The sequence below is a fragment of the Ranitomeya variabilis genome, chromosome 1 (genome assembly GCF_051348905.1).
Source record: "Ranitomeya variabilis isolate aRanVar5 chromosome 1, aRanVar5.hap1, whole genome shotgun sequence".
In the NCBI taxonomy this organism is placed as follows: domain Eukaryota; kingdom Metazoa; phylum Chordata; class Amphibia; order Anura; family Dendrobatidae; genus Ranitomeya; species Ranitomeya variabilis.
Window position 1 is genome coordinate 516763433 of NC_135232.1, and position 13365 is coordinate 516776797.

Here is a 13365-nt window from a genome sequence, read left to right on the forward strand (position 1 = left end):
GGTGAGTTGTTGCGGATTGCCCATGAGATCCCGCTAGCTGGACACTTGGGGATCAGCAAAACTAAGGCCCGGCTGTCTCAACACTTCTATTGGCCTAAGATGGGGAGAGATGTGTCAAACTACTGCCGCTCCTGTGTCACCTGTCAAAGAGTGGGGAAGGCGGGGCCTGCTCTTAAGGCTCCCCTGATCCCTTTGCCAGTGATAGAGGAGCCTTTCCAGAGGATCGCGGTGGACATTGTGGGCCCGCTGGCCGTCCCCAGCAGCTCTGGAAAGCAATATATCCTTACTGTGGTAGACTACGCTACCCGGTACCCAGAGGCAGTAGCTCTGTCGTCAACTAGGGCAGATAAGGTGGTGGATGCCCTGTTGGCTATCTTCGCATGTGTAGGATTTCCCAGGGAGATGCTTACCGATCAAGGAACCCAATTCATGTCTCGTCTAATGGAGGCTCTCTGTAAGAAAATGCAGGTGAAGCACCTGGTATCGAGTGCGTATCACCCATAGATCAATGGCTTGTGTGAACGCTTCAATGGTACCCTCAAACAGATGCTACGCATGCTGGTTGAGATTCAAAGGCGCGACTGGGAGCGGTACCTCCCACACCTGCTGTTCACTTACCGAGAGGTTCCGCAGGCCTCGACGGGGTTCTCTCCCTTCGAGCTCCTGTATGGCAGGCGAGTCCGGGGACCCCTTGGGTTGGTAAGAGAATCCTGGGAAGAGGAGCCGAACCCTTCTGAAGTGTCCATAGTGGAGTATGTCATGCGCTTCCGTGACAAGATGCAGACCTTGACGCAGTTGGTGCATGACAACATGACGCAGGCTCAGGCTGACCAGAAGCACTGGTACGACCAGAACACCCAGGAGCGGACCTACCACGTGGGTCAAAAGGTGTGGGTGCTGGTCCCCGTACCAACGGTTAAGCTTCAGGCAGCCTGGGAGGGCCCGTACGTCGTCCACCAACAGCTCAACCCGGTCACCTACGTGGTCACGCTTGACCACGCTCGGGGTAGGCGAAAGGCCTTTCACGTCAACATGATGAAGGCTCATCACGAACGTGAACCTTTCGTCCTACCGGTCTGCAGCGCACCCGAAGACGGGGAGGAAGACACCCTCCTGGACATGCTGGCCCAAGCCAAGGCAGGTGGGTCCATTGAGGACGTGGAGGTAAGCGCCTCGCTAGATGAACCACAGCGGTTGCAGTTGCAAACCACACTGGAACCCTTCCGGGTCGTGTTCTCCAACCGACCTGGGAGGACTGAGTTAGCCGTCCACGAGGTGGACACCGGGAATCACGCCCCACTACGGCGAACACCCTATCGAATCTCTGACCAGGTGCAGCAGATTATGCGCCAGGAGATCGATGAGATGTTACAGCTGGGGGTGATTCGACGGTCAAAGAGCGCGTGGGCCTCACCTGTAGTTCTCGTGCCAAAGAAGGACCGGACCACCCGGTTCTGCGTGGACTACAGGGGGCTCAAAGCCATTACAGCCACTGACGCGCACCCAATGCCGCGCATCGATGAGCTGCTTGAGAAGTTAGCTGGCGCAGATTACCTAACAATAATGGATCTGAGTCGAGGATACTGGCAGATTCCCCTGAGCCCCGAGGCACAGGAGAAGTCCGCCTTTATCACACCCTTCGGACTGTACGAGTCCACGGCCATGCCCTTCGGCATGAAGAATGCCCCTGCCACTTTCCAGCGGATGGTCAATCTCCTGCTTCAGGGACTGGAGAAGTATGCAGTGGCGTACTTAGATGACATTGCCATCTTCAGTTCCTCCTGGGATGAACACCTGCAGCATCTCGAGGAGGTGCTCAGGCTTATTCACCGAGCAGGACTGACTATCAAGCCGGGAAAGTGCCAGATGGGCATGAGGGAGGTCCACTACCTGGGGCACCGGGTAGGCGGAAACTGTTATGATCCTTAGTGGTTGAGGATCACAAAATACTCAAGCTAAGTAACAAAACATAGGACAAGCTCTAGAGAGGTGGCAAACTGGACTGACCGCAAATCTGAACCTATCCAACACACTAAAGGTAGCCGGTGAACGTGTCTAAAATCCTAGACGTCTCAAGCCAGCCTGAGGAACTAACTACCCCTAGAGAGAAAGAAAGACCTCACTTGCCTCCAGAGAAATAATCCCAAAAGATATAGAAGCCCCCAACACGTAATAACGGTGAGGTAAGAGGAAGGCACATACACAGGGGTGAAAGCAGATTCAGCAAATGAGGCCCACTAATACTAGATAGCAGAAAATAGAAAAGGGGTCTGTGCGGTCAGTAAAAAACCCTTACAAAATATCCACACTGAGATTTCAAGAACCCCCGCACCAACTAACGGTGTGGGGGGAGAAACTCAGTCCCCTAGAGCAACCAGCAAGCGAGGAAATCACATTTTAGCAAGCTGGACAAGAAACATGATGAATGCTGATAATCAAAAAATAAACAAACAAAAACTTAGCTTGTCTTGGAGAGACTGGGAGCAAGGTAGTCACAAGGAATCTGAAGAGCACTGAATACATTGAGAGCAGGCAAGGAACTGAGTATCCAGGTGAGCTAAATAGGAAACCAACCAAGGATAACGAACCAGCTGATGCTGCCAACCTGCAGAAAGACAACACTACACAGTACCGCTTGTGACCACTAGAGGGAGCCCAAAAATAGAGTTCACAACAGGAAACACCCTAAAGCCAGAGCCTGAGAAAGTGGGCGCAATCGTGAACTGGCCCACTCCCAGGACCAAGAAACAGGTGATGTCCTTCCTGGGCACTGCAGGGTACTATAGGCGCTTCGTACAGCACTATAGTAGCCTGGCAAAACCTTTGACGGACCTCACCAGAAAGAAGCTACCCCACATCGTCAACTGGACAGATGGCTGTGGGGGGGCCTTCCAGGCATTGAAAACTGCACTGTGCAACGCCCCTGTGTTGAAAGCAGTCAACAGCAGTCGACCATTCTTGGTACAGACTGACGCCAGCGAGTTTGGCCTCGGTGCTGTGCTCAGCCAGGTTGACTCGGAGGACCAAGAGCACCCCGTGTTGTACCTGAGCCGGAAACTTTTGCCGAGGGAAGTGGCCTACTCCACCATCGAGAAGGAGTACCTGGCCATAGTCTGGGAACTGCAGCGCTTGCAGCCCTACTTGTACGGTCGCACCTTCACTGTGGTGACCAACCACAACCCTCTGCGCTGGCTAAACGCCATGTGTGGAACCAACGGCAGGTTGCTACGCTGGAGCCTTGCCCTTCAGCAATTTGACTTCACCATTGAACACAAAGCAGGCAGGGAGCATGGGAATGCAGATGGACTGTCCCGCCAGGGTGAACCTACTGAGGTGCGCATGGAGACATACCGTGGGGTTCTACCTCCGTAGCACACGCCAAAAGGGGGAGGTGTCACGATATGGTATGAAATATCATATAAGTTTAGTTCTCTTGCTAGCATGCTGCGGGCTAAGCCCCCTTCTTGGAGTGACTCGGCAACAGCTTGTAGCTGCAAATTCCTGACTTTCAGCTCACAAGCCCTCATCCCCCCTCGCCAAGATATTTACGACCGGCATTTCCTGTAGTGGAAAGTGACCAGCTTTAACTGGATGAGAAACTTCCAGAATCATGAAAGTCCTTTGTTCTGTTTTTGTAAGATATTAGGCAAATCATTTACGATAGGAACACAAAAAATATATATTCTTACTTCCCCTCGGTGGAGCTATCCATCACTCTAAAGACGAGTTTCTAACTCCATCTGGTAAAGAAGTAGGGATTTCTCTGTAAATATACATCCCAAATAGGACATATTTGATCTCCCTAGAATGCTAGCGATAACACGAGATGAATGCTGGGTGGGGTATGATTATGACATGTTCTGTAGCGAAGTTACGGGCATCAGATATATTTAATGCCCAGTTAGTAAAACTGAAGAGGTAGGAAGGTTCGGAAAAGCCAGCCCTTTCTGTGAGGTCACAGGCTGTAGGTTTTAAGTGCTGGCAGGCGTCCAAGAGAGGCAGATTTGAGTTTTTACCTGAAGAGCCCAGAGTGCACGCCCTGATGCACTGGGATAGATGGAAAGTTCACTAGCCGGGTTGCCTGCAATGCTTTGAACAACTGTAAGTGTTATTTCTCATGTAATCCTTGTTTTTTTTATATAATTACTTTGTACATATTTGCAATTGTCTCATATTGTAACATCTTTATAGAACTTTTTATAAACACTGCATAAACTTTATGAGTATAACAATTAATACTAGACTCGTTCTCCTGCTCTAAAAACGTACCCTGTCTCTTGAAGGGAATTTACGCTACTGTTTTGGGTTAGCTTCGGACCCGTTTAATCGAAGCTGGTGGCGGCACTACCGTGTGCAGGCCTTTGGGTGACATTGCAGCGACTGCGGCATTGATAATTATTGTTCCTGCCTGAGTGGGAGTAGTTTATCGCGTCGCTGCAGCGTGCCCTATAGCCAGTACATAGCAGGCAGCCTTTCTGGCGACTAATTACCCTAGGTGCAGTACCTAATCTGACCTGACAGAAAGGGGGGCGCCAGAGAGCTGCAAGGTTTAAGTGGAACTGTAAGCAGGATATACACAAATCCCTGCAGTTCATGGTATATGGAAGAGCAGTGGGATACCTAAAATAAGCCCCTGCTGTAAACTAAGAGGTCAATAGCCTTGTGTGTGTTTTTTATCACATTGTGGCAGTAGAGGGATAACTAAGATAAGCCCCCCCTGCACATGTGATAGCCGTCTGTTGGTCTAAAGTCACCCCAATCCGTGACATATTGGTGGCAGTGGTCAGGAATCCCTGGGGATTTTGTGACAAACTGCTGGCCGCGGCTAAGAGATCGTGACAACATGACGTCTCCTCTCCCCTATCTAGTAGGCGATCATATATACTATATACACTAGAATACATGGCGTCTCCTCTCTCCGATCTAGTAGGCGATCATATATATACTATATGCACTAGAATACATGACGTCTCATCTCCCCTATCTAGTAGGCGATCATATATACTATATATACTAGAATACATGACATCTCCTCTCTCCTATCTAGTAGGCGATGATATATACTATATGCACTAGAATACATGGCGTCTCCTCTCTCCTATCTAGTAGGCGATCATATATATACTATATGCACTAGAATACATGACGTCTCCTCTCCCCCATCTAGTAGGCGATGATATATACTATATACACTAGAATACATGACGCCTCCTCTCCCCAATCTAGCAGGCGATGATATATACTATATACACTAGAATACATGACGTCTCCTCTCCCCAATCTAGCAGGCGATGATATATACTATATGCACTAGAATACATGACGTCTCCTCTCCCCTATCTAGTAGGCGATGATATATACTATATGCACTAGAATACATGACATCTCCTCTCCCCTATCTAGCAGGCGATGATATATACTATATGCACTAGAATACATGACATCTCCTCTCCCCTATCTAGCAGGCGATGATATATACTATATACACTAGAATACATGACGTCTCCTCTCCCCTATCTAGCAGGCGATGATATATACTATATGCACTAGAATACATGACATCTCCTCTCCCCTATCTAGTAGGCGATGATATATACTATATACACTAGAATACATGACGTCTCCTCTCCCCTATCTAGCAGGCGATGATATATACTATGTGCACTAGAATACATGACGTCTCCTCTCCCCTATCTAGCAGGCGATGATATATACTATATGCACTAGAATACATGACGTCTCCTCTCCTGTTATGACCCCAGTGGACAGGGTCTCAGAGGAACGTGTAAGTCTGTAAGAAACAAAAATCCAGCTCATAGGGCTGTGGTAACTGGGTTGACCAAATAGCTACTCCTAACGCCAACACTAGAAGTAGCCGGGGATCATGCCTACGGTGATCGCTAGATGACTCGCGCCAGCCGGAGAATCTAACTACCCCTAGGAGAAGAAAACAAAGACCTCTCTTGCCTCCAGGGAAAGGGACCCCAAAGCAAGATACAAGCCCCCCACAAATAATAACGGTGAGGTAAGAGGAAATGACAAACACAGAAATGAACCAGGTTCAGCAAAGAGAGGCCAGCTTACTAATAGCAGAATAAAGCAAGATAACTTATCTGGTCAACAAAAACCCTATAAAAATCCACGCTGGAGATTCAAGAACCCCCGAACCGTCTAACGGTCCGGGGGGAGAACACCAGCCCCCTAGAGCTTCCAGCAAAGGTCAGGATACAGATAGGAACAAGCTGGACAAAAATACCAAACAAAACAAAAGCAAAAAGCAAAGAAGCAGACTTAGCTTGAAAAACAGGAACCAGGATCAGAGAACAAGAGCACAACAGATTAGCTCTGATTTCAACGATGCCAGGCATTGAACTGAAGGTCCAGGGAGCTTATATAGCAACGCCCCTGAACTAACGGCCCAGGTGAGGATATAGGAAAAGACAGACGCTCCAGAGTCAAATCACTAATGACCACTAGAGGGAGCAAAAAGCAAAATCACAACACTCTCCCCTATCTAGCAGGCGATGATATATACTATATACACTAGAATACATGACATCTCCTCTCCCCTATCTAGTAGGCGATGATATATACTATATACACTAGAATACATGACGTCTCCTCTCCCCTATCTAGTAGGCGATGATATATACTATATACACTAGAATACATGGCGTCTCCTCTCCCCTATCTAGTAGGCGATGATATATACTATATACACTAGAATACATGACGTCTCCTCTCCCCTATCTAGTAGGCGATGATATATACTATATACACTAGAATACATGACGTCTCCTCTCCCCTATCTAGTAGGCGATGATATATACTATATACACTAGAATACATGACGTCTCCTCTCCCCTATCTAGCAGGCGATGATATATACTATACACACTAGAATACATGACGTCTCCTCTCCCCTATCTAGCAGGCGATGATATATACTATACACACTAGAATACATGACGTCTCCTCTCCCCTATCTAGCAGGCGATGATATATACTATATACACTAGAATACATGACGTCTCCTCTCCCCTATCTAGCAGGCGATGATATATACTATACACACTAGAATACATGACGTCTCCTCTCCCCTATCTAGCAGGCGATGATATATACTATACGCACTAGAATACATGACGTCTCCTCTCCCCTATCTAGCAGGCGATGATATATACTATATACACTAGAATACATGACGTCTCCTCTCCCCTATCTAGCAGGCGATGATATATACTATACACACTAGAATACATGACGTCTCCTCTCCCCTATCTAGTAGGCGATGATATATACTATATACACTAGAATACATGACGTCTCCTCTCCCCTATCTAGTAGGCGATGATATATACTATATACACTAGAACACATGACGTCTCCTCTCCCCTATCTAGTAGGCGATGATATATACTATATACACTAGAACACATGACGTCTCCTCTCCCCTATCTAGTAGGCGATGATATATACTATATACACTAGAATACATGACGTCTCCTCTCCCCTATCTAGCAGGCGATGATATATACTATACACACTAGAATACATGACGTCTCCTCTCCCCTATCTAGTAGGCGATGATATATACTATATACACTAGAATACATGACGTCTCCTCTCCCCTATCTAGCAGGCGATGATATATACTATATACACTAGAATATATGACGTCTCCTCTCCCCTATCTAGCAGGCGATGATATATACTATATACACTAGAATACATGACGTCTCCTCTCCCCTATCTAGCAGGCGATGATATATACTATACACACTAGAATACATGACGTCTCCTCTCCCCTACCGATATATACTAAATACACTAGAATAGAGGATGCCTCACAGCCCATTAGCTGCAGGTGACAGATACCGAGCAGACACATGACAGGGGGGTCGCACTCCCCTCGGGGCCCGCCTTGCCATTCTGCCCTGGACCACTTCTCCATGCCCGTCCCCGGTACCCGGGACTCCCAGCTGCCATGGCTCCCCGTGTCCCCCGCAGGCTGGAGCGGATACGTGCTCCGGCCCCTCAGCGCTCACCTTCCCCAGGCTCCGCTGCGGACCCACCGGCCGTCCGCTCCGGACTCCCACCACAGCCATCCTCCTCCTCGGGCTCCTCCATCCTCTCCTCCTGTCCTCTCTGTGCCGTTCTCCTGAGGTCTCAGCTATTACGTCACTACGTCCTACGCAGCCTTACGTCACCAGACAGATGGTTACCTTTACTAATAAGGCGGTGTTTGAGATATTGTGATCGCCATCTTGGTTGTTGGAAAAAGAAAGTTTCCCCGTAAATAGCGAACTACAGTAGAACAGAAGCATGCACCGCATTGGTGTCACTCGTCGTGGCGGCGACGGAAGTATTCCCCGGACTTGTGGAAAGTGGCCAGAAATGTCAGCTAAGCTGTTGTACCATATTTCTCCCCTGCAGCTCGGGCAGCAGAGTGGAATAAATCCTAAAGCCATTCATTGCTCTTGTGTAGCTTGCAGTGCTGGAAGCAAGGGAAGGGTTAAAGGGGACGGTGCGAGTCCTGCGCGGCAGGGACAGGGTTAACCTGGTAGATTCTCAGCCGATACCAGGAAGTGCTCACAACCTGCAAGACACCTGTAGCGAGAGCAGCGGCGGAGCCTGCCAGGTACGGACACCCCCGACACTGGCCCGACCCCACGGGTGCGGACACCCCCGACACTGGCCCGACCCCACAGGTACGGACACCCCCAGCACTGGCCCGACCCCACAGGTACGGACACCCCCAGCACTGGCCCGACCCCACAGGTACGGACACCCCCAGCACTGGCCCGACCCCACAGGTACGGACACCCCCAGCACTGGCCCGACCCCACAGGTACGGACACCCCCAGCACTGGCCCGACCCCACAGGTACGGACACCCCCAGCACTGGCCCGACCCCACAGGTACGGTCCGGACACCCCCGACACTGGCCCGACCCCACAGGTACGGACACCCCCAACACTGGCCCGACCCCACAGGTACGGACACCCCCAACACTGGCCCGACCCCACAGGTGCGGACACCCCCGACACTGGCCCGACCCCACGGGTGCGGACACCCCCGACACTGGCCCGACCCCACAGGTACGGACACCCCCAGCACTGGCCCGACCCCACAGGTACGGACACCCCCAGCACTGGCCCGACCCCACAGGTACGGACACCCCCAGCACTGGCCCGACCCCACAGGTACGGACACCCCCAGCACTGGCCCGACCCCACAGGTACGGACACCCCCAGCACTGGCCCGACCCCACAGGTACGGTCCGGACACCCCCGACACTGGCCCGACCCCACAGGTGCGGACACCCCCGACACTGGCCCGACCCCACAGGTGCGGACACCCCCAACACTGGCCCGACCCCACAGGTACGGACACCCCCAGCACTGGCCCGACCCCACAGGTACGGACACCCCCAGCACTGGCCCGACCCCACAGGTACGGACACCCCCGACACTGGCCCGACCCCACAGGTGCGGACACCCCCGACACTGGCCCGACCCCACAGGTACGGACACCCCCGACACTGGCCCGACCCCACGGGTGCGGACACCCCCGACACTGGCCCGACCCCACAGGTACGGACACCCCCAGCACTGGCCCGACCCCACAGGTACGGACACCCCCAGCACTGGCCCGACCCCACAGGTACGGACACCCCCAGCACTGGCCCGACCCCACAGGTACGGACACCCCCAGCACTGGCCCGACCCCACAGGTACGGACACCCCCGACACTGGCCCGACCCCACAGGTGCGGACACCCCCGACACTGGCCCGACCCCACAGGTGCGGACACCCCAAACACTGGCCCGACCCCACAGGTACGGACACCCCCAGCACTGGCCCGACCCCACAGGTACGGACACCCCCAGCACTGGCCCGACCCCACAGGTACGGACACCCCCGACACTGGCCCGACCCCACAGGTGCGGACACCCCCGACACTGGCCCGACCCCACAGGTACGGACACCCCCAGCACTGGCCCGACCCCACAGGTACGGACACCCCCAGCACTGGCCCGACCCCACAGGTACGGACACCCCCAACACTGGCCCGACCCCACAGGTACGGACACCCCCGACACTGGCCCGACCCCACAGGTGCGGACACCCCCGACACTGGCCCGACCCCACAGGTGCGGACACCCCCAGCACTGGCCCGACCCCACAGGTACGGACACCCCCAACACTGGCCCGACCCCACAGGTACGGACACCCCCGACACTGGCCCGACCCCACAGGTGCGGACACCCCCGACACTGGCCCGACCCCACAGGTACGGACACCCCCAGCACTGGCCCGACCCCACAGGTACGGACACCCCCAGCACTGGCCCGACCCCACAGGTACGGACACCCCCGACACTGGCCCGACCCCACAGGTGCGGACACCCCCGACACTGGCCCGACCCCACAGGTACGGACACCCCCAGCACTGGCCCGACCCCACAGGTACGGACACCCCCAGCACTGGCCCGACCCCACAGGTACGGACACCCCCAGCACTGGCCCGACCCCACAGGTACGGACACCCCCGACACTGGCCCGACCCCACAGGTGCGGACACCCCCGACACTGGCCCGACCCCACAGGTACGGACACCCCCAGCACTGGCCCGACCCCACAGGTACGGACACCCCCAGCACTGGCCCGACCCCACAGGTACGGACACCCCCAGCACTGGCCCGACCCCACAGGTACGGACACCCCCAGCACTGGCCCGACCCCACAGGTACGGACACCCCCAGCACTGGCCCGACCCCACAGGTACGGACACCCCCAGCACTGGCCCGACCCCACAGGTACGGACACCCCCAGCACTGGCCCGACCCCACAGGTACGGACACCCCCAGCACTGGCCCGACCCCACAGGTACGGACACCCCGTATACCTACGGGTCCCCCTATAGGACTGAGCCAGGTACGGACACCCCCTATAGGACTGCGCCAGGTATAGACACCCCCTATACCGACGGGTCCCCCTATGGGACTGCGCCAGGTATAGACACCCCTTATACCGACGGGTCCCCCTATGGGACTGCGCCAGGTATGGACACCCCCTATACCGACGGGTCCCCCTATATGTCTGTGCCAGGTATGGACACCCCTTATAGGACAGCGCCAGGTACAGACACCCCGTATACCTACGGGTCCCCCTGTAGGACTGAGCCAGGTATGGACACCCCCTATAGAACTATGCCAGGTCCTGTATGTGAGCCAGCCGGGTGTGGACCGCTGCCCGCACACTACAAGTGCCAGCTGTGAGCTTCACAGGGCACTGACCTCCTACGTGAGCTTCTATAGCTGTATACTAAGATTCAGCCTTGGGGAACTGGGAGGTGTCCGACTATCTGAGCTTGTGGAGATGGCTACCATCTAGTGTTCTGTTATCAGCCAGGCCGAGCGCCCTGGGATGGGCAGCATCCTCTCCATACATGCCTGCAGTAGACCTGCTGCTTGTGTTCTCTGTTATCAGCTAGGCTGAGCAGCATCCTCTCCATACATGCCTGCAGTAGACCTGCTGCTTGTGTTCTCTGTTATCAGCTAGGCTGAGCAGCATCCTCTCCATACATGCCTGCAGTAGACCTGCTGCTTGTGTTCTCTGTTATCAGCTAGGCTGAGAAGCATCCTCTCCATGCATGCCTGCAGTAGACCTGCTGCTTGTGTTCTCTGTTATCAGCTAGGCTGAGCAGCATCCTCTCCATACATGCCTGCAGTAGACCTGCTGCTTGTGTTCTCTGTTATCAGCTAGGCTGAGCAGCATCCTCTCCATACATGCCTGCAGTAGACCTGCTGCTTGTGTTCTCTGTTATCAGCTAGGCTGAGCAGCATCCTCTCCATACATGCCTGCAGTAGACCTGCTGCTTGTGTTCTCTGTTATCAGCTAGGCTGAGCAGCATCCTCTCCATACATGCCTGCAGTAGACCTGCTGCTTGTGTTCTCTGTTATCAGCTAGGCTGAGCAGCATCCTCTCCATACATGCCTGCAGTAGACCTGCTGCTTGTGTTCTCTGTTATCAGCTAGGCTGAGCAGCATCCTCTCCATACATGCCTGCAGTAGACCTGCTGCTTGTGTTCTCTGTTATCAGCTAGGCTGAGCAGCATCCTCTCCATACATGCCTGCAGTAGACCTGCTGCTTGTGTTCTCTGTTGCAGATTTTGGGTTTATTCTGTGACTGGCAGTTAGTTCCCCAGGGATAAGCATGTGTGTCTACTCCAGAAATGGTATGTTCTGAGGACACCGTTTATTTGGATTTCCAGGCTTGCAGCCCATGTCACCTTGGAGGGATGTGTTGGTGACCTCCCCCCTCCCTCAGGTGTTGAATAGGGCCATGCCCCTTTATGTACACTGCTCCACTTCAGATGACTCCCAATGCAAACAGTAGAGGTAAACAGATCCTGGCATGCTTCCTGTGGAAGCTATAGTGCTGGGACCCCTGGAATCTGTGGTGCGGCCCGGTATATTATGTACGCCCCAGTGTAGGCCTGCTGTGTGCCCATTCAGTGCCTGCAGGGTTAGTTTCGGTGGAATGTTTATAAGAACCTGTCAAACCAGCCAGGTTGGTTCTGTCCCCATGTTCTCTGCCCTCCTGGTCATGAAAGTTTGCAACATAATTTTTCGTTGTCTAAGGTAGTGTGGGGTTTTGTGGGTGATGGGGTGCTGTGGCCTCTTGCTGCCACGCTTGCAGTGGTATACCCCCCAGTAAGTATAAAGCAGGGCTCCCCTGGCACTTCTGCACCTAGTATGAGCATTCCCTAATACTGTAATCGTACCCTGGAGCCGGGGTTACAGGGAGGTTCCCGCCTTAGTGATGGCATATACCGTAACTAGATAATGGCATCCATTTATGATTGGTGGGGGTCAATCTGAAAGTGTGTGGGAGGCTCCTGAGCCCCCTTGTGCTATGGTACCCTGCCCACCTGACCATGCAGGAAACTGCAGCCAGACCCAACCACAGTAGTGTCGCGCATAGCTGGGTAGGACATCATGGCACAGGAGGTCGGGTACCACACCAGCTCTTAGCAGCTGGGAATAGATAGTGTATGCCCAAGGCTGTGTGCACACGGTGCGTTTTTTCCACGCGGAGTAGGAAATCCTTATGCCAGCAAAGTCAATGAGAATCCTGAAGTGCTGTGCACATAATCAGTATTTTTCCTTTCAGGATTTGCTGTGCGTTTATATCTGCAGCATGTCAATTCTCTGCTTGTTTTTGCCTGTGTTTTTCAACCATTGTATGCACAGGAAAACAACCGCCCATATTTTGTGCTGCTTTTTTTTTTTTTTGCTTCCAGCAAATTCTTAGAGCTACAGTAACATTGCAGAAATTTCTGCAATGGAGTACTTTGT

At 53.1% G+C, this 13365-nt stretch overlaps 2 protein-coding genes across 11 annotated transcripts in view; one reads left to right on the forward strand and one right to left on the reverse strand.

Annotated features, from left to right (window-relative positions):
• The window catches only part of PIP5K1C (phosphatidylinositol-4-phosphate 5-kinase type 1 gamma), a 291197-nt gene extending 282994 nt beyond the window's left edge, over nt 1–8203 (reverse strand). For all 8 annotated transcript variants that reach the window (XM_077253750.1, XM_077253725.1, XM_077253742.1 and 5 more), the window contains exon 1: nt 8049–8203. In XM_077253750.1, the coding sequence (XP_077109865.1) occupies nt 8049–8108 (60 nt within the window). In that variant the 5' untranslated portion in view covers nt 8109–8203. The remainder of the gene's footprint in view (nt 1–8048) is intronic.
• A 46-nt stretch (nt 8204–8249) lies between these two features.
• Nucleotides 8250–13365, forward strand: part of TJP3 (tight junction protein 3) — an 80645-nt gene continuing 75529 nt past the window's right edge. Inside the window, exons 1-2 of one of the 3 annotated variants that reach the window (XM_077253667.1) lie at nt 8591–8641; nt 10192–10226. The gene's annotated coding sequence lies outside the window, so the exon portion shown is untranslated. Of the gene's footprint in view, nt 8400–8419; nt 8642–10191; nt 10227–13365 lie in introns of those variants that run through there. The other 2 variants (XM_077253677.1, XM_077253659.1) reach the window with 2 other exon arrangements.